Raw genomic sequence first — 19,223 nt, forward strand, 5'->3', positions numbered from 1 at the left:
GCAGCTCGAGTAAAAATCTACTTGAGCGACAGAAAAGTACAGCTCGCACTGTGCAAGATGTCGTTTTCAAAGTTTGCACAGTGCCCACACTGTGCAATCACTGAAAACGACATCTTGCACAGTGCGAACATGCTACTATGCAGTTCGCTTACTGCTACGCGAAGCTCGCGTAGTGCGAACTGCACTTTGCATAGCTACGCGTTCTGCAAGCGGAGTTTCGATTGTGTAGAAGATGGAGTATTGAACTCCCCTTTATCAGTTCTCTTTGTTTTATCTTTTGTTTTAGCTCTGCTGGTAGAGCGGACCTCTCGAGAAAGGTGCCTGACACCATCACAAACTGGGTATGCGATGTGCCCTGCAACTCATACACCAGAGGATTCGGCGCCCTGGACGAGCCCAAGGGCCTCACCGTCTTCCAGGACTTCTTCGTTGACTACAACATGGGTCCCACCTTGGTCCGAGGAGAAGTCTGTTTTCTCAAGGTCACGGCCTTTAACTATCAGAAGCAATGTGCATTTGTAAGTTTCTCCTGGTGAGCTGTGCAAGGCAGGAGAGGATTCCTCCCTTAGAGCATTTCACAAGCTAATCATCGAGGGGGTGTTCTTTTTAATCTCTATCTCTTAGGTCGAGCTGACGCTGGCACCGTCCGCAGATTACAACGCACAACTCATCAGTGTCGACAACGCCTGTATCTGTCAAAACGGGAGGACCACAGCTACCTATGCCTTCAGCGCTAACAAACTTAGTAGGTTGCTACCCTTTTTGCCCTCTCTGCACCAGTACACCAAGCTGATGATATACATCTGCGAGGGTTGACTCGCTATCAGCCGCGGCCGGCAGTGGGAGTACCTGCAGGGCGGTGACGTGGGGAGGGAGAGGGGAAGGGTGGGGGGTAGTAATGTATGGATTACGGAGTTTTACAGGTAAGTAAACATTTAAATAAATAAATTAATTTTGTTGCGCGCACTACATCGCATTTGGCGATGCAGTGCACTCAACGAAATTCGTTTTATTTATTTAAATGTTTACTTACCTGTAAAACTCCGTATTCGATACATTACTACCCCCCACCCTTCCCCTCCCCCTCCCCCTCCCCACATCACCGCCCTGCAGGTACTCCCACTGCCGGCCGCGGCTGCTCGCTATTAGAATCCTGAGGGTTTGTGGGAGGCAGATGGGCCCCCGGCGACTTCTTGCATCTTGGACACGTAGGACGCAATGGCCCACTCGCCATTGCAGGGCTCAGGCTGCAGGAGCAGAAAAGGATTTATTATTTTTTTTTTTGCAGTTTTATGTAGCACCGACCCGACAAGGTATCGGAGCGCTTTACATGAGTTACATTCCACAAGGACACATTCGTTTTGTTGGTAGGCCCAGGGAAATTATTTGCCCAGAGTCACAGGATGCTGAGCCGACGCCGAGACTCGAACCTGGGGGCATATTTACAAGAACTGACACGATCCAGTGCTCCATGGCGCAAGGATTCATGGGTGAGTCCTAAATTCTGACACATCTTTTGATGCTAAAGTGACGCATAGCTGGAGTTGGTCGTAAGACTGATGCAACTCCAGCAGCGCGTCAGAACACGGAGGCGAATCCCATGTTACAAGCCCTGCGTCAAACCGTACGCCTGGTTTGAGAAGGGGTAGGGATTTTGACGCAGTCAAGTCATAGAGTGACGCAGTGAAAAGTTGTAAATTTCACTGCGTCAGTTCTACGTGGCTTTTAACGTGGGAATGCCTACCCTGCATACATTATACCTGGTGCAGATATAGGGCCCTATTATGATGGCGGACGGACTTGCGTCCGTCCGCCACCCCTGCTTAAGAGGGACCGTCCGCATGGGCAGCGGCGGTCCCTCCACGGCAATTAGGATGTGACCGCCACCCTGGCGGTCACATCCTGTATTTTTTACATTGCGGCGGATGCTGCTTGAAACAGCACCCGCCGCAATGTAAAAAATGAAAGCAGTGCATTTGCATGCACAAAGCGGCAGGCACCGCGCGGTGCCTGCCGCTTCGTGCACGCAAAGGCAGGGGGGTACCATAGGTACCCCCCATGTGCACCCCCCACCCCCCCTTCACCCAGGGGGCCCGCTACGGGCCCCCGAGGTGAAGATCCACATGCTTTTCCTCGGCGGAGAATCCGCCGCGGAGAAGCATGTTTGCACAGCCATCCTAATATGTCTGGCGGTGTCTGAGAGACACCGCGACCATATTAGGCCTTTTCCGCCGCGGTTGTAAGCCAACCGCGGCGGAAAAGCGGCAGACAGAAACCAAGACCCACCAGCCATCCTAATGTGGCGGTGGGTCTTTGGTGGGTCCGCAGAGGATTTTCCGCATCCTCCGGGCCGGCGGTGGCTTCCGCCAGCCGGGAGGAAGCGTAAAATCCTCCATCGTAATGTGCCCCATAATGTGGCTCAGGACTCCTCAAACTGATGCTTTGGGCCCAATGTGTCAGATTGGAATTATGGAGCAGTGTAGCTGCGTCGAAAAATGACTGCTGTAGCGCTAGCTCCTTGTAAATATGGCCCCTGGTTTCCCCTGGTCTAGAAAATTGCCTATGCATCATTTTCAACCATATTTTTTTGGCAAGGATTATAAGTTCCCTGAAAATTCATCTTTCTCTTACCCTCTGCTGCTGACTGCTCACGACTGGAGAATAATTTTTTCTTTGCAGTTGTGGGGCATTGCTGTCGCTTTACGTTGTCCGTACTCAGGTAATGGCTGACCAGGTGAGCTGAAAAGTGAAAGCAATAGGAATTGGTGCCATGTGGGATGAATGGGGAGACCAGACACCTCAATTATACTGTAACTCCAAATATCCAACCACACTTGCATCTAAACGAAGGGTTATTCTATACTTGATTGGTTAAGGAAGGGGGTGTATCGTCACACCACGCTCGGCATGTCCATCTCACTAAATGTCACATTGTTTTATTTATTCATCACGTCAGCTTCCACCCCGAGAAATACAATTCAATCCACTATCAAAATGTTCTCTTCCTTCGTGCCAGTTATGTAGCAAACTTTGTATAACATTTGTGCCGCTCGTGCCTTTCCAGGGGACGCGTTTCCTCCACTTGATCAATAAAATTGCCTTTTCATGCAAAGTTCTTGGCCGGAACTCAGGATTCTTGAAGGACAATCGTTGTCCACCTTCCCCTTTGCTTTTGAATTTTTATTTTTCAAGCATTTATTCTTTTAATCCATTAACCCCATAACTTCATGCAGAACAGAAAACCATGCTTCTATGGAAAACAAACACAGGCATTAATATTCACTTGTAATGCTTTGTCACTACGCACCAACCCAATGCTGCATCTATCCATGCGCACCCCATGTTAAATATTATTTTCCTAGCAAACGTTAATAACGTGCACAAAAGCAGCATTAGTATTTTTATTTTCATTTTGTCCAAAAGCATTTGCGGCCTAGTCCAGAACTTTAGTATGCACTCGCGCAATAGCATTTTCTTTCACGGTAGTCCACATTAGTTTTCACAGCACACTCTTAATAAATGTTACTGAGGGTTCAATTTAAGCAGGTTTTATTTCACAAAAACCCTGCTCCATCAATAGCCATACACAAGGGGAGCTGAGGTATGACTTGATGGGCCCTCCTGGAAGGATGGGGGGGTAGAAGCTGCGCACAGCCTCTCCTACACCTGAATAGGCTGTTTCCTGTCTACATACAAAGGGCTGTATACCCTTCTGTAGTGAGTCATCATCCAGGCCAGGAAGGGCAGGGCCTCTGTGCACTACAAAAGCCTGTCTTTGAAGTCTCCCCCACTTCAAGGCATCATTGGGTATAAGTACTGGACCTCATACCCCACCACTACAGTACATTTCGGACCTGTGGATACTCTGCCAGGAAGAAATGCTGCTGTGCTGCTGAAGGACTACCACTCTGCTGGACTGCACTCTGCTGGACTCTTGCTTTCCTGTTATGACCTGCTGCCTGTTGCCCTCTGCCTGGGTGAGAAGGACTAGACCTGCATCATTTGAACCCAGAGCGACTCCAAGGGATAGTTGACTGGTCTCCTGATCGAAAGTCTTAGGGACTCTGCCATCTATGAATATACCCTGCCAAGTGGTACCACCCCAGTCCTGGACTCTTGGAAGTGGGCCTAAGGTGTTTTCTCTGTGGAACTGATGCATCCTCTGCTGTGCGATGCTTTCTTCAGCAGAACCAATGCATCTCCTCGGTTAAGTGATGCATCCTCGAACAGAACTGACGCATTGGTGCGTTGTGGAATTGGACCCGTCACAACCGACTCACATCGCTGCTGCAACCCTCTTCTTGGGTTCAATGCAACGTCTTCGGAACCGCCACTGCACAACGCTTTTCCCAGTGTAACCTTCACGCATCAGTCGTTAATGGCAGCCTCGAAGACAATGACGAAGCTTCACCGCTCATTGGAACCGACATATTGTCTCGATTGCGCAACATATCTTCGACACTGGTCTTCACATTGCAAGCCCCAACACCAGATCCTCTACGTCGATGCTACAGGACCTCACATTGCAGCCTTGCTGCATCTTGGTACAGATGCATTGCCTTTGCTGTGCAATGAATCCTCACTGGGTATCCACGCAGCGCTCCGAAACCAGTATTTAACATTGATTCAGCATGCCTAACTGGGTACCTGTAGCTGGCCCGGTCTCCATTGTGGTCGGCCTGAAATTCATCACGGTCCCACGCGACCCGATATCCCCAATAGCACTTTGTGCTCTTGGCGCTATTGTTACTTAAAACTTTAAAATTCAATATTCCCAGTTCTACTTATTGGATTTATGTCAGTTAGTCTTGCTATAGTTATTAAATCCAGATCTATTTTTGTTAACCTGATGTAATGTAATGTAATGTAATGTAAAAATGGAATGTAAAAAGGATTTGTAGAGCGCTGCGTTCACCAGACGGTTTCTTGGCGCTGATCACTAACCCAGGGGGAGGCAGAGGGGGGAAAAAGAGGAACCTTATATGTAAGCACCGCGGAAAAGGTGAGTTTTTAGGAGAGACCTAAAGTGAGGGTATGAAGAGGAGAGTCTGAGGTCCAGAGGTAGAGAGTTCCAGAGTGAGGGGGCCAGAAAGGAGAATCTAAGGCCTCCGTGCTTTTTACGCCTAAACCTAGGTGTCTGGAGGAGAGCGTGATGGGAAGAACGGAGGAGTCTGGGGGGGGCGTACGGGTGAAGAAGAGAGGAGATGAAAGAGGGGCCGATACCTGATGTGCAATCTTTTTGTGTGGTGATTTCACTGCTTTACTGTTTGAAGTGTTGCACAAATACTTCACACATTTCCTCCAAGTTAAGCCTGACTGCGCTGTGCCATGCTACCAGAGGGTGAGCACCGATTCATTTAGGGTTCACTTGCGTCTTCCCTGGTTAGGATTGTGGTTGCTGCTTGACCATGGCTTACACCCCAGTCAACCTTACAAGTCCATTTCTAGCACATCTACAGTCTGTAAAGTGAATTGATTGAACCAGATATTTCTCTGACTTTACTACTACAAACCGCGAGCAGAGTTTGCAGTAGTGGCCAGTACTTATAGAAGGAAGGGTGATGGATAGGACACAAATGCGCACATAAACACTGACTCACACCCATGCATTCACACACACACGCATACATACACACACACACACACACACACACATATCCATTCACAACACTCACTCCCATTTATTCATGCATGCGTCAAACATTTTTTAAAAAAACACACTTGCCTGTGCAGCTCAGCAACTGAGGTCCCAGGAGAGTTGGAACAGCTGCTTTCCCTCATTGTGAAGGAAGGCAGCAGTCCCTACTCATTTAAGAGTGCGATGGGGTCAGTAAGATTTACTGAACCCACCCCACTCTGTGAGGAGGTGTCAGTGATATAGGGCCATATGTATCATAGTTCCGTTTTGCGAATTCTAAATAGCGATTTTTAAGGAATCGCTATTTAGAATTCGCAAAACGGTATGTATGTAAAAAATCGCTTCTTTTTAGCGATTCCTTACCATTCCTAATTTGCGATTAGCAAATTGCTAATCGCAAATTACCCATTCACTTCTATGGGCCAGGAGGCCCATAGGTATGAAGGGGAAATTTGCGATTAGCAATTTGCTGATCGCAAATTAGGAATATTTTCAAGGGTGCAGGGGTGTCTCAAGAACACCCTGCTGCACCCCTGAAAACCACATGTGGGGCCATATGGCACACATACATGCCCTAAGGGCATGTATGAGCGTCATATGGCACCTTTGGAATTTAAATAAATTGCTTATTTAAAAGTATTCGCAACTTACCACCAACTTGAAGTTGGTGGTAATCTGCGAAACCTTATGGGCATTTTTGCATAAATATTTCTTTGAAACATTGCATTTAAGGAATCGCAGAATTTGCGATTCCTTAAGTGCAATCGCAAAATAAGGAATGGCAAAATGTGCGATTCCTTATTTTGCTGAGAAAATGTTTCATACATACCATTTAGCTAATTAGCATTCGCAAAGGCCGAAATTCGCTGCGAATGCTAATTTGCTTGATACATATGGCCCTAATTCTCAGCCCTGGGCACTTCAGGGTTTAGAACTGAAGCTTCCAGGTCTGAAGCAATCAGTGATGCTTTCCCTCGTCACCAGGGGAGAGCTTTGGGGTACTTTGCCAGGCTGAAGATGTCACGCCCACAAGAGCTGTGACAAGTTCAGCGCCTCATAGTTCAGCTCAGGCAACCAGTGTCCTGCTCATTTATTGCATGTCTAGCTCCTGGCTGCCTGGCCAGAAAAAAATAGTTTGTCTGGCTGACCTTTGCAAAGCCTGACAGACACTCTTCTTTTTGGGCAAAAAGTGAGGTTGTGTGGCCCCTCAGCCCTTATGGACAAACTGCAGCTGAGGGTGTGACTTTTTCAGTTTCTGAGCTGTTCTTTCTAAAATGTTACACTAAATTGGAGAAATATCTGATTCAATGAATTCACGTTATACACTCCAGGCTCCTAACAAAAGGTGCAGGTCTGCGCTGCGCCAGCGCAGCCCATCATGATACGCCACATCTTAGACGGATGTGAAACAGAGCAGTGGAGTATGATGGTGAACTCTGTAGCAATATCAAGTTGACTTTGGGAGTTTAACCCCTTCCGTGCTCTTGATGGAACCACTCCGTCTCGAGCCGTGGACGCGCTGTGCTGGTGACGGAGTGATTCCGTCACAGCGCCCCCGCCCACGCTGCAGGAATTCCGCGCCTGCACGGCAGTTTTATTGAGCGGGCGGGGCAGTGACGGAACCACTCTGTCACAAGCACAGCGCGCCCGTGGCTCGTAATGGAGTGGTTCCGTCACGAGCATGGCGGCGCCGCGCGGCCCCCCAGCGCCGCAGCGGAATTACCGCCACGGCCAAGCGGTTAAACCAGGGTAGAGAGATTTATATGGCATGAACCTGGCCCAGTCATGTGGAATGTCAAAGTGTAATGTAACTGGTGCTCATGGAAAACGCTCCAGTACCTACGGGTCGAGTACACCCTGTATCAAAAAACTGCAACAAAAGTGATTGCAACCTACTTTTTGGAGTGGGGTAGTGGTAATCTGGGTTCTTTGGTTCATGGAGACCTATGGGCATTCTGGTTGAATTGAGTGGCTTGTTGTTTTGTTTTCCCTTTTATTTAGCTTCATTGTTGTCTGCTTCTTCATGTCCCCCCCCCACTAAAAACTGTTTATGGCTCTTTTTTAGGAAGCATAGATATATCGGTGACTGCGGAGACCAAACCCAACAGCACTTGCAGCGGAGCGGCCAGCGGCATCCAGTATAAAGACACCGTGATCAGACCACTGTTTGTTTTTGTAAGGACTGAACCCACAGGGGGACCTGGGCCTTTAAGTGGGCAGGGTTTCTAGGTCACTCATGCCCCAGTATTAAAAGTATAGCCCTCAGGGAGGAGATGTGGCCTATTGGCTAGAGTATCCGACTTTGAAACATGGGGAAGTAAGTTTGAACCTCTGTTTCATCTCAGTATCCTGTGATTCAGGGTAAGTCACTTGAATCTCACAGGGTCTAAAAAAATATATTTTTGGTAAAATTCCAGAAAAAAACTGAATAAACAATAGTGATTCTTCTGGCCACTGTAGGAGCTAGCCAAAAAACAGCTTCAACCTTGATCCCAAGGTGGGGCCCCTGGCACAGCACATTCTGTGTAGAAGTACTGGGTGTGGGCTGTTATTGTGTCTGCCTTGTGATAGGTGGGTGTGCTTGGTTGTAAGTGGCTGCCAGATAGTGTGACCACCTCCCTCCAGGCCATACTGGACACTGTTTCCTGTGCTAAACTTTTGTGAAATATCCTAATGCATTCTGGGTGGCCTAGTCCTTGTTTCCATGAAACTAATTAGACAAACATATCTGAAAACAATGATTTGCATGTGAGAAGTTAAGGTGGAAAGAGGGTCCTGCAGTGAGGTGGCCACTCTACTGCCAGGCTAGGTGTATTTAGGAAATACTCTATTGGCCTTTGATGGCAATGGTGGCACCTCATTGGATGGAAGAAGTTTATGACGTGTCAGATGAGTTTACTACAGTCTTTTAACTTCCTCTCTCCCCCTGATTTACTCCTGAACAGGCTGAAGGCCTCGCACGAGAAGAGACCCAGGGTGCTTTGCTCTGCTCCAAAGGTAGGATTCGTGTAAGGTCAAAGGGCTGCCTGGCTATACATATGTGCTGCTTGCTGCGCCTAAAGGCTGTCATTGTCGTGCTGGGCAGTGTAGGGCTGTCTCCCTGATGCAAAGGTGGACAGTTACCAGCCCATTGAGAGCACCGACTCCGAGGGGCATGCTGGGAAGGTTCGGCTTGCACCTTTTGAAATGGTAAACTATGCACTCTCACTGACTAACGTCAGTGGCTCTGTGGTATGCAGTGAAGATGTAGAGGGAAAAAAAGAGTAGTGACACAAAGTTGTGTCACAAAAGTAGTGCATGTGCAACTTATCTTACACAGGATCAAACTTTAAAAAAAAGTTGCACTTGATAAACATGGGAAACATCCTTTACAACGCAACTTTTACAACGCAAACCATTACAACGCATTGAGCTGGGGGGCGCTCTAGGATAGGGAATATGTTTCATTTACTCTCCAACACCTTCCCTATTATCCACGGGGCTGGAGTTGGAATAGTAAATTAAACTATTCACTAACCAGCGTCCCAAAGCACTATGCATTGTAATGGCATGCGTTCTAAAAACCGCTTTGTAAAAGCATGCGATGTAAAAGCATGCGTTGTAATGTCATACATCCGATAAACATATGCTTTTTCATGCTACTTTCATAGAAGCTAATAAAGGTGTGCATATTTCATTTAAATGGTAGCTGTGGTTACTTTTGGATGTGGATTGGAGTTATTGTGAGGTTAAGTTTAGGGCTAGAATAAGTAATGAGGTAAAATGTTAGTGTAAGGGCTAGGAAAGAAATAGAACCAATGACATTTTAAGGGGAAAAGATTAGAATAAGGAAAGGGACTTGAACAGGCATTAAGGTTCACATACTGGTTGAGGTAAAAGATGAGGTTGTAATAAATTATACGGTTAGTGTTAGATTTACGTTTAGAGGGAGGATTCATTAAAGTTGGTGGAGAGGTGGGTTAAGGTAAGGATGAGGAATGGGGTAAAGGTTAAAGGCTGCGGTTACTGATTGTTGTTGTATTTAACTACCCGACCAGCACAGTCCTCACTCAGTGTCTCACTTAAATAGATATGGCTATATCATGGAACAGAATGACATTTTTTCAAAGCAATATTGTTTAAACATGAAACATTCAAGCTCTTGCTTGTAAGTGTGCAATAGTTGTGTCACACTCTCTCAGCCTGCAGACAGGTAATGAAAACACGGATGTATGACATTACAACGCATGCTTTTACATCGCATGCTTTTACAACGTGAGTTTTACAACGCATACCATTACAACGCATAGTGCTTTGGGGCGCTGGATAGTGAATAGTTTAATTTACTATTCCAACTCCAGTCCCCGTGGATAGTAGGGAAGGTGTTGGACAGTAAATTAAACCTATTCCCTATCCTAGAGCGCCCCCCAGCGCAATGCGTTGTAATGGTTTGCGTTGTAAAAGTTGCATCGTAAAGGCACTGCGTGGTAAAAGTTGCGTTGTAAAGGTTGTTTCCCTGAAAACACGTATGTTTGTATTTCTGACTTGTGATCCTGTAGCAGCACACTTGCAAGTCCCATACAGGTAGGGTGACCATCATTGTAAAGCCAAAAACCGGTTCATTTCCCGAAAATAGAAGAAGGAATACAACTTAACTTCATCCTACCGTCCAGAATGACAGCGCTTTTTAGCTTCTTAGCTGAGAATTACAGAAGAGGCAGTAAGAACATACATAAAGTGCTGATTTTAAAGCCAGTAGCATGCCTGTTAATTAAACTGCTTTCTTATAACCGCTGCTAACTATCCCTGGTTTGCAACACGACCCTCTCTAAAAACCGGGACATGAGCTTAATTGCCTGAAATCTGCCAGGACAGCTGCCGAAACACCAGGACTGTCCGGGCAAATCCGGGACGCCTGGTCACCCTATATACAGGCCAGTAGACCCGAGGCAGGCCGCAATAGAAGTCTAGTGCATTCTCACGATTATTTTTTAGGTCGAGCATTCGAGACCTCTTGTATTTATTTTAGTATATACTTATATACTTTAGTATATACTTATATGTGTATGTACTTTGTGGGCTCTGGAGATCAGCCCTAGGACTTGTCTGCTTCCGATTAGGGACTTTTTTTTCTGGTCAGCTGCCTCTATTTAACTGTCTTTATAGAATACGACCAGCAGAGGTCAGTAAAATACCAGAATAGCCTTCTGTTGACAGACTTTAATTTTTTAATTTTTCTAGCAACTGCATCTATTTAACTTTCTTGATAGAAAACGACCAGCAGAGGTCAGTAAAATACCAGAATCACTTAAGCATTCTCTAGATTCCAGTCCATAGAAATTGTCTTCCATGAGCACCTGTCGACAATAATATTTTTTTCAAATCTTGTATTTTCAGTGATATGACCACCGAAGGCCCTGATTTTATATTTAAAACAGAGCTTTGGACTATACCATTTCCCACTGAAAGGCAATATTTATCTCCATGTGTTCCCATACCTGGTATCAGGCAGTTTTGTGCTTACTTTCCCTCCATGTTAAAGAACAGTATATGTTTCAGCACCCAGGCTAATGTGCTGCATAGATAAATACATATAAGGTCCCAAAGGCGAGACAAATTGCATTACAAATGCTTGTTTTTAAGGGCTCCCACTTTCCTCTGCTAAAAGTTTGGCATGGCATGTATGTCAGTGGGTATAAAAGATATAGGGATGAGGTCCTAGTGTGCATTTTGGTTAAAGCTATTTCCATGTGTGTTTTATTACAGACGGCCCCGTTTCCCAGTCCATTAATGTAAACCCCCATCCACAGATGGTGAACGACTCAGCCCGCATCATTGTTTCTTGTGTGGGTAAGTAAGGCCTGCGTGCTTTCGGATTGGGGGAATGGAGGGGCGCGTTATAATACTTCAGACTGTCTAAATGTCACCTCGTGGGAATTGTTCGAAGATGTTGAACTGGAACAGGGGCGGCCTTAGGCATGTGCAAGCTGTGCACCTGCACAGGGCCCCATACCCCAGGGGACGCTACGCCAATATATATCCTTAATATAATAATCCTCTGAGGATGGATACATCAGGGGCGGCCTTAGGCATGTGCAAGCTGTGCACCTGCACAGGGCCCCAAACCCCAGGGGCCGCTACGCCAATATATATCCTTAATATAATAATCCTCTGAGGATGGATACATATTTGCGTGGTGCCCCTGGCAGGGATTTGGCGGCCTCCGGCTCTGTTCCACTTCCAAACACCCTGACCCCCCCCTCTTCACTGGCCTCCGCTCCTGCGTTCCTCTGGGTGCCCCCTACCTACGCTCCCTGCCCAGGGCCGCCATGAGCCTTGAGCCACCCCTCACTGGATTCCCAAGCTGAGAGGAAAGGGCAACCCTCTCAGGGGTGTTGGGGCTTGCGAGGGGCACTGTGGGACGTGCCTAGGTGGTCACGTGACAGCTGGGCGTCAGTTGTTTTGGAGAGGGAGATAGAGACGTGCTGCAAGGCAGCAGAGCTGTGTTGTTTCCAGCGGCAACACCGTATTTGGTGAGGCGCCCCCCACTGCCAATAAAGCAACAAGCAGCCGACTTCACATGTGAGAAAATTTGCAAAGTTTAAAAAAAGATGTTTGCAAGTTGTCCGACACTGGCAGACTCCTTCAGGTTAGTCCCTCCCAATGCCCCATTGCCCCAGTGTACAACAAGATAGCCATCCAAAGTCTGTAGGGTAGGGCAATCCTCATAAAGTTCAGTCTCCCACCCCTGGGAAACATCCCCGGAAGGGATTGGGAGTTGATCTCAATTTTTTTAGCCCAAGGCCAAAAGAGTTGGCCCTGTTTATTTGGAAAATATGATTATTTCTTGGTCAGTAGCCTGCTGCGTCTGGGGGCAGTTTACTAGCAATCAGCTGTTCCGAGGGCAAAACAGATAAAATTGTCTCCATGGCATCTCTCCCACTTTCTTACAGGTGACCCAATTGGACTCTCCGCGCAGTATTTAAATGACCTTGTTCAGATGCCCACTGGATGCGCAGAGCAAACCTTGTCCATGCTTCTAGCCAATTTGCTTGTCCGCGAGTATATGAATGTCACTGGCAAGCTGGACCAGGCCTTCAAAGAAAAAAGCGACTATAACATCGCGAATGGTGAGTATTTCCTATATTTTGGGTCTTTCGTATGTAACCAAGAGTCCACTTCTAACTACCAGACTTCCTAAATCACCTGATCTGTGAATGGGCACCATAGAGATTGGGACTAATTTGCAATGAAGTGGTGAGTCTCAATACTTGCCTTACTGACCGCTAATGCCAAGTTATGCTTTCGTTTGATTGGTGTAGAGATTTTTGGGTATTACTTACCAGGCAGAGGTGGCTGTTGCAATGATTCCAGAGTAAAATGCTTTTAGGAACCTGAGTCAGATGAATTAAAGCTTAGCTTTCTTCTCAGAAGCTGTCTTTAGGGATGTGCAAAATTTGTAAAATTGCATGAAAATTCCAGGAAATTACGCTTGTTACATAAAATATAAATCTGTCATTTAGGGGCAGATGTATCATCACCATCATTTGCGATTCCCAAATAGCAATTTTTTAGAAATCGCTATTTGAGAATTGCAATTTTGGATGTATGTAGAAAATTGCTATTTTTTAGCGATTTTTTTAAAATTTCTTAATTGCTATTAGCAAATTGCTAATCGCAATTAAGGAATAATTTCCCATTAATTTCTATGGGCCAGGAGACCCATAGGAAGGAATGGGAAGTTATTCTCAATTTGCGATTCGCAATTTGCTAATCGCAAATTGAGAATAATTTCAAGGGTGTCTTAAGGAGACCCTGCTGCACCCTTGAAATTTACATTTGTGCGCATATGGCGCACATACATGCCCTAAGGGCATGTATGTGCGCCACATGGCACCTTTACAAATGCCAAAAAGTGCATTTGTAAAAGAATTTGCAAATTAACACCAACTACAAGTTGGTGGTAATTTGCGATTTCTTAAAGGCAAATCGCTAAATTGAAATGCTTGATGCATAGCATTTATGGAATCGCAATTTGCGATTCCTTAAATGTTTACGCAAAATTAAGGAATTGCAAATGTTGCGATTCCTTAATTTTACTATGCATTTTGCTTCATACATTCCAAATTGCGAATTTTTAGTCGCAAACGCTGCTTTTTTGCGAATCGCAGCGTTTGCGACTAAAAATGACCTTGATACATCTGCCCCTTAGAGATGTATTTTCATGCATAATGCTTCCTCCTATCAATTTTTTTTACCACAAGGGCAGAACTCCCAAAATCTTGCAAATTACCCCTGCTCAACGTACATTTTTCCCTGGTCTACTTGGCTCTGTGTCTTCTATACCATATTACCATTGTTGGCACTGTGCCATATAAACTTATATTTCAATCAGGTAACATCCACATGCACATCAGTCATGGCCCTGTCCTAAAAGTGACATGTTGGACCAAACTGCCAAGCCAGGTCCCATCAGAATGGGAACGCGAGCGATCCTACTCCATTTTCAATCTTGTTCGGGCTCATAAGTAAGAAGCTGCTTCAGTCCAATGGTGCAGCACAATTGTGGCCCTTGTCTGGGCATCCCCCTTCAATATGAGTAAATTTACTTAGACAATGCAAAAAGAGACAGATGAAATGCTTGCATTAGACTCAGTGACTGGAAATGAATCTCAGCCACATTACGATCAATTTTGGATCATCCGTGCCGTTACTTTTATTTTTACTTTTATATAACGTAAACTCGCCCCGAAGGAATCAGGGCGCTTCACATGAGCACCAGTTGCATTACATGAGGACACATTCAATGTGTTGGGCATGGGGAGATTAAGTGATTTGCCCAGAATCACAGGATGTTGAGCGTCCCTGCTGAGACTCATACCCAGTTCCCCAGCTTCGAGGTTGACCGCTCTAGCCATTAGGCCACATCCTCTCCTCTCTATTCAGGGACAAACACATGCTCATTAGTATTGGCCCCACTCCTTAAGATTTAACCGGCCAGGTCCCTCTGATTTGGAACACTGTGAACCTGAGACAGGTATTGTACAGTTCAGGCTTGACTGTTTCTGGTCTGTGGTGGCAAAAAAATGCATAAACAATGGAATAGCGTGTGGCCTGAGCAACTGCCAGTGGCTCAAACAAGCCTTCTATCATACTCATTTCTGTTGTCTGCACTGCACCAAACTAAGTGCAACGGGTATGCTCAGATTAGAATCTATCGATCGCAATGCGACAAATCAAGATTCATGCAAAAGATGAGGTGAGAAAAGGCTAACACCTGTCATTTGTTGTGTTTCCATACAGATGGGCCTAGCCTGGCAGTTTGAGATGGCCTGTTCCTATTGGAGCAGGACCAAATTTTATTTATTTTATTTTTATTTTAGTGTTTTTATAGAGCGCGAACTTGACCCGTTAGGGTATCAGAGCGCTTTACAGAGTCACAGAGTGTAACAATAGGAAGGATAACACAAGAATACTGTAGATTAGGGGGTAGGGGGTGCTGGATACAAGAGGGAAAACACTATACAAGGATAGTCAATAATACAATTGTTGAGGACGGACTCCGATTTCTTGGTGGGGCGAGGTCGCAGGATGGAGGCAGTAGTCTATGGGGCGGTTGTGGAACGGGATTAGTCAAGAAATTTACCCATGAGGAAGGATTTGGCCTCCTTTTTGAAGCGTGCCAGAGAGGGGATTCTTCTGATGGCGGGTGGGAAGGAGTTCCATATTCTTGGTGCAGCCCCAGAGAACGCCCGATTATACGTTTTCTTTTTCGAAAGCGTGCAGGCTGGAGTAGGAGACACTGGCCGATCGTGAGTTTCTGCTTCCTCCGGATGTCACAAGTTTCTGTGCAAGATACGCAGGGGAGGTTGAGTGTAGGGCCTTGTGCGTGATGCATGCCAGCTTGAGATGAATCCTAGCCTCGAGAGGAAGCGAGTTCAACTATTTCAGATGAGGGGTGATGTGATCAAATTTCCAATGTGCCGGTAAGTAGTCTGGCAGCTACATTGAGGCAGGCTTTTAAGGGTGCTAGGGCATGATTTCTCTCAAATGTGAGAGGAAGTTGATTCCAACCCCTGTTGGGGCATAGTGGGCAAACAATGAGCTGGAGTTTGGTCCTGAATATTTGTGGCTAGCTGAGAATCCTGTGAGTGCTTCGCTCATCGACTTTGTGTTTCCTTAGTTCAATACCCAAGGTGAGTCTGGTATGCCCGGATGTAGGTCCTGGGATCCCTGTGCCACAGGGCTCACTGATGAGAACCAACAAGGCTGAAACCTGTCTGTGATTGTTTATATTACCCTTCAGAAGGGATCTAGCCTGCCAGTTTGTTGTGGACTGTTGCTATGTGTGCATGGCCTAGTCTGATTTGCATATGGCTAGTATCTGCCTGTAGTGGGATAAAACAATGGATTAGAATGTAGCCTGAGGAACTTCCAGTGGCTGAGACTTTGTAAGCATTCCACCATTTATCTTCCCCAAAAATATTCATGGGGTGGGGTTTTGAATGTGAAATCTCACAAAGACAGAGGTGCAGGCTTCAGGGGTACAGTAGGCCTGCATCTGGGTATACACAATGCCCTGATATTGCAGGGCCTTCATTCCCTCAGGGAACAGGAGCTGGAATATTTGAGAAGCACAGCACAATGCTAATGCACATTGGCTGAGGAGGTAGGTGGGGCTTGAAATCTTTGTCCGCTTCCTCTGATGCACGCAGATGGATTTTTCATAGAGGATGCTATCCTTCGCAGGCAGCCTCCACTTAGCAAATGTGGGTGACCTGCTTTCAGAAGCCCAGCATCTGTCATGCCTTCTGACTGCAGGGACCTCCACTTCCTGTCTGCTCCATTTCCCCCTAACTTCCTGTCGTGATTCTTGCTTAACATCCTGTCATGTGGTCTTTTCCCTCACTTTTTGCCATGCCACCCCCCTAGCGCCTTGAGACCCTTGCGGGTGAGTAGCGCGCTTTATAAACCTATGATTGATTGATTGATGCTCTATTTGCCAGTTAGCTGTTGCGTTCCCAGCTTCTTGATTTCCGGTTCCCTTTCATGATCTATTCCCCTTAACCTCTATTCAGCTGTTTCATTTCACCCATGATCCTGGCTCAAGCTATCAAGTCTCCTTCCGCTGGGCATCAGATGCTCTGCTGAACTCCTTGCGTGCCCACTTTCACCCACATGATCATGTTCCTGTGCTGTCTTTGTACGTTGCAATCCTGCATGTATGACATTACAACGCATGCTTTTACATCGCATGCTTTTACAACGCGGTTTTTACAACGCATACCATTACAATGCATAGTGCTTTTGGGCGCTGGATAGTGAATAGTTTAATTTACTATTCCAACTCCAGTCCCCATGGATAGTAGGGAAGGTGTTGGATAGTACATTAAACCTATTCCCTATCCTAGAGCGCCCCCCAGCGCAATGCGTTGTAATGGTTTGCGTTGTAAAAGTTGCGTCGTAAAGGCACTGCGTGGTAAAAGTTGCGTTGTAAAGGATGTTTACCCTTTCACCCACATGATCATGTTCCTGTGCTGTCTTTGTACGTTGCAATCCTGTCCTGTTGCTTCTTCTGTCATGGTCCATCCTTCCCACTGCCTGCCTGGTCCCCTTTCTCCGAAGCTCTCTCTTGTTCCCTTCCTTAACTGCATGGCTTGGTCAATTTCTTTGACTGCCTTGTTACCCTCCACTGACATCTGCTCACAGTTGCCACACTCCATTTGACTTTGTCTTATTTCTTCATTACTGATTCTCTGTTTCGTTTGTTTCCTCCTTGAATTTGGCTTTTTCCTTTCCCCTCGATTCCTGTTTTAGCTAGGCCTGGGCGGTAAATTCCGTTCCCCTCACGGAATTTGCGGAATTAGGGTAATTTCGCGTTCCGCTGAGAACGCCAAATTGTCCAAAATTCTGAGTTCCGCGACTTCGTGAAATATTTTGCTTGTTCGCGTTCTCAAATGCGTGTTCGCAAGATATTTCCCCCCGAGCACGCAAACAGGAATTGCGAACAGGAAAAAAGCATTGTGAACAAGCAATTCCACGTGTTCGTGGAATTTCTGCGTGTTCGCGGAATTTCTGCGCGTTCGCAGAAATTTTTTACCTTTCGCGGAGATTTGCGTAATGTGATTACACAAATTCCGCCCAACCCTAGTTTTAGCATGCCCCCCAACTGCCCTTCTTGTTCCACCCTAAGAATGCCTATCTTGATCTATCCCATCGGACGGTCTTGTTCCTCCTGGCCACCATCTTGTTCCTTTCCCAAACGCAGTCTTCTTTTTCCCCTAACTACCTGTGTTGTTGCTATTCCCACTCCCTGCCCTCTTGTCTCTTCCCCCTAAACACCCCCCCTAAGCTCTGTTCTTTCTCTTTCCATTGGCTCCCTGTCTGATCCCTTTTAGCTGAACTCTTGTCCTGTCCTCTTCTGTTGTCTCCTTCTGCAGCTCTGCTGCAGGTTCTCCTCCTTTCTGATAATGTACAGGAATTTATATAACGCAAATCACCAAGCGGTTTCTAAGCGCTTGCTTAGGGAACCCGTCCTGGTATTCCCCTGTGAGATAACCCCGGCAGGGTATCCGCAAGGTGAGAGCCAGGCATCCCGCCGCGAGGGGCCGGTGTGGAGATTAAGCAAGCTATTGCCCAGAGTCGCAGAGTGTGAACCCGTGAATCGAGTAGGCACCAGAGCGAGAATTGTCGAGTCCATGGACATTTTAGGACTCAAGACCCCGCCGAGCCGGGAATTGAACCCTGGTCCTGGGCTGACCTCTGCTTCCAGGTCTGCCTCCTCTAACCAGTGAGCCACACTTCTCCACCTTCCTGTTGTGCTCCAACACCTGGCTGTCTGCTTTGTCCTTTACATCTGGCTCCCTGTCATGTTCCAAACCCCTGGCTCCATGCATTGGTCCCTTATCCCTCACTCAGTCTTTCTGTTCTCTCTTATCACTTCATGTCCTGTTGCCTCTCCCTGTCTTCCCATCTTGCTTCTGCAGGCACGGTGTCCTCTTTTTCTGGATCCCTATATTCTTCACATCCATTACTTCCCTGCCTTGTCTCACCCCGTCTCATATTAGGGATTTTTGAAGACCGGAGTAAGACATACTTCGGCTGGTTTTGTGTGACCCTGTTAAAGTTGGATATGTACTTTAGTATTGTTTGGCTTGAGTTAGCAGGAAATGTGTGGTAACATTGAAAATGTGTTCTTTAATGTGGCGCCTCAAAATAAGGTTTGCCCAGGGCCCACCAAATCCATAAATTGACACTGCCTTGAAGACTCTAATTCTGCTGCTTTTGCTTGTTTCTCTAATTTCCTCATTCTTCCTCTTCTCGTTGTTTCTTACATAGCCTTATTCTATCTCCTCTCACTGTCGCTGTAACTGCCTCATTCTGTCTCTTCTTGTTTTTCCTTACATAGCCTCATTCTACCTCTTCTGGTTCTTCCTTACTTAGCCTCATTCCGTCTCTTCTGGTTCTTCCTTACATAGCCTCATTCTGCCTATTCTGGTTCTTCCTTACATAGCCTCATTCCGCCTCTTCTGGTTCTTCCTTACATAACCTCATTCCGTCTCTTCTCGTTCTTCCTTACATAACCTCATTCCGTCTCTTCTCGTTC

The 19,223-nt window shown here is 46.4% G+C and overlaps 1 protein-coding gene across 1 annotated transcript in view; it reads left to right on the plus strand.

The window, feature by feature from the left end:
* LOC144768004 (ovostatin-like) overlaps window positions 1-19,223 on the plus strand; it is a 249,450-nt gene that overhangs the window by 148,025 nt on the left and 82,202 nt on the right. Inside the window, exons 19-24 of the mRNA XM_078651396.1 lie at window positions 287-518; window positions 625-745; window positions 7,704-7,813; window positions 8,584-8,635; window positions 11,384-11,467; window positions 12,571-12,747. Of these exons, the coding sequence (XP_078507522.1) occupies window positions 287-518; window positions 625-745; window positions 7,704-7,813; window positions 8,584-8,635; window positions 11,384-11,467; window positions 12,571-12,747 (776 nt within the window). The remainder of the gene's footprint in view (window positions 1-286; window positions 519-624; window positions 746-7,703; window positions 7,814-8,583; window positions 8,636-11,383; window positions 11,468-12,570; window positions 12,748-19,223) is intronic.

Source organism: Lissotriton helveticus, chromosome 7 (assembly GCF_964261635.1).
Source record: "Lissotriton helveticus chromosome 7, aLisHel1.1, whole genome shotgun sequence".
In the NCBI taxonomy this organism is placed as follows: domain Eukaryota; kingdom Metazoa; phylum Chordata; class Amphibia; order Caudata; family Salamandridae; genus Lissotriton; species Lissotriton helveticus.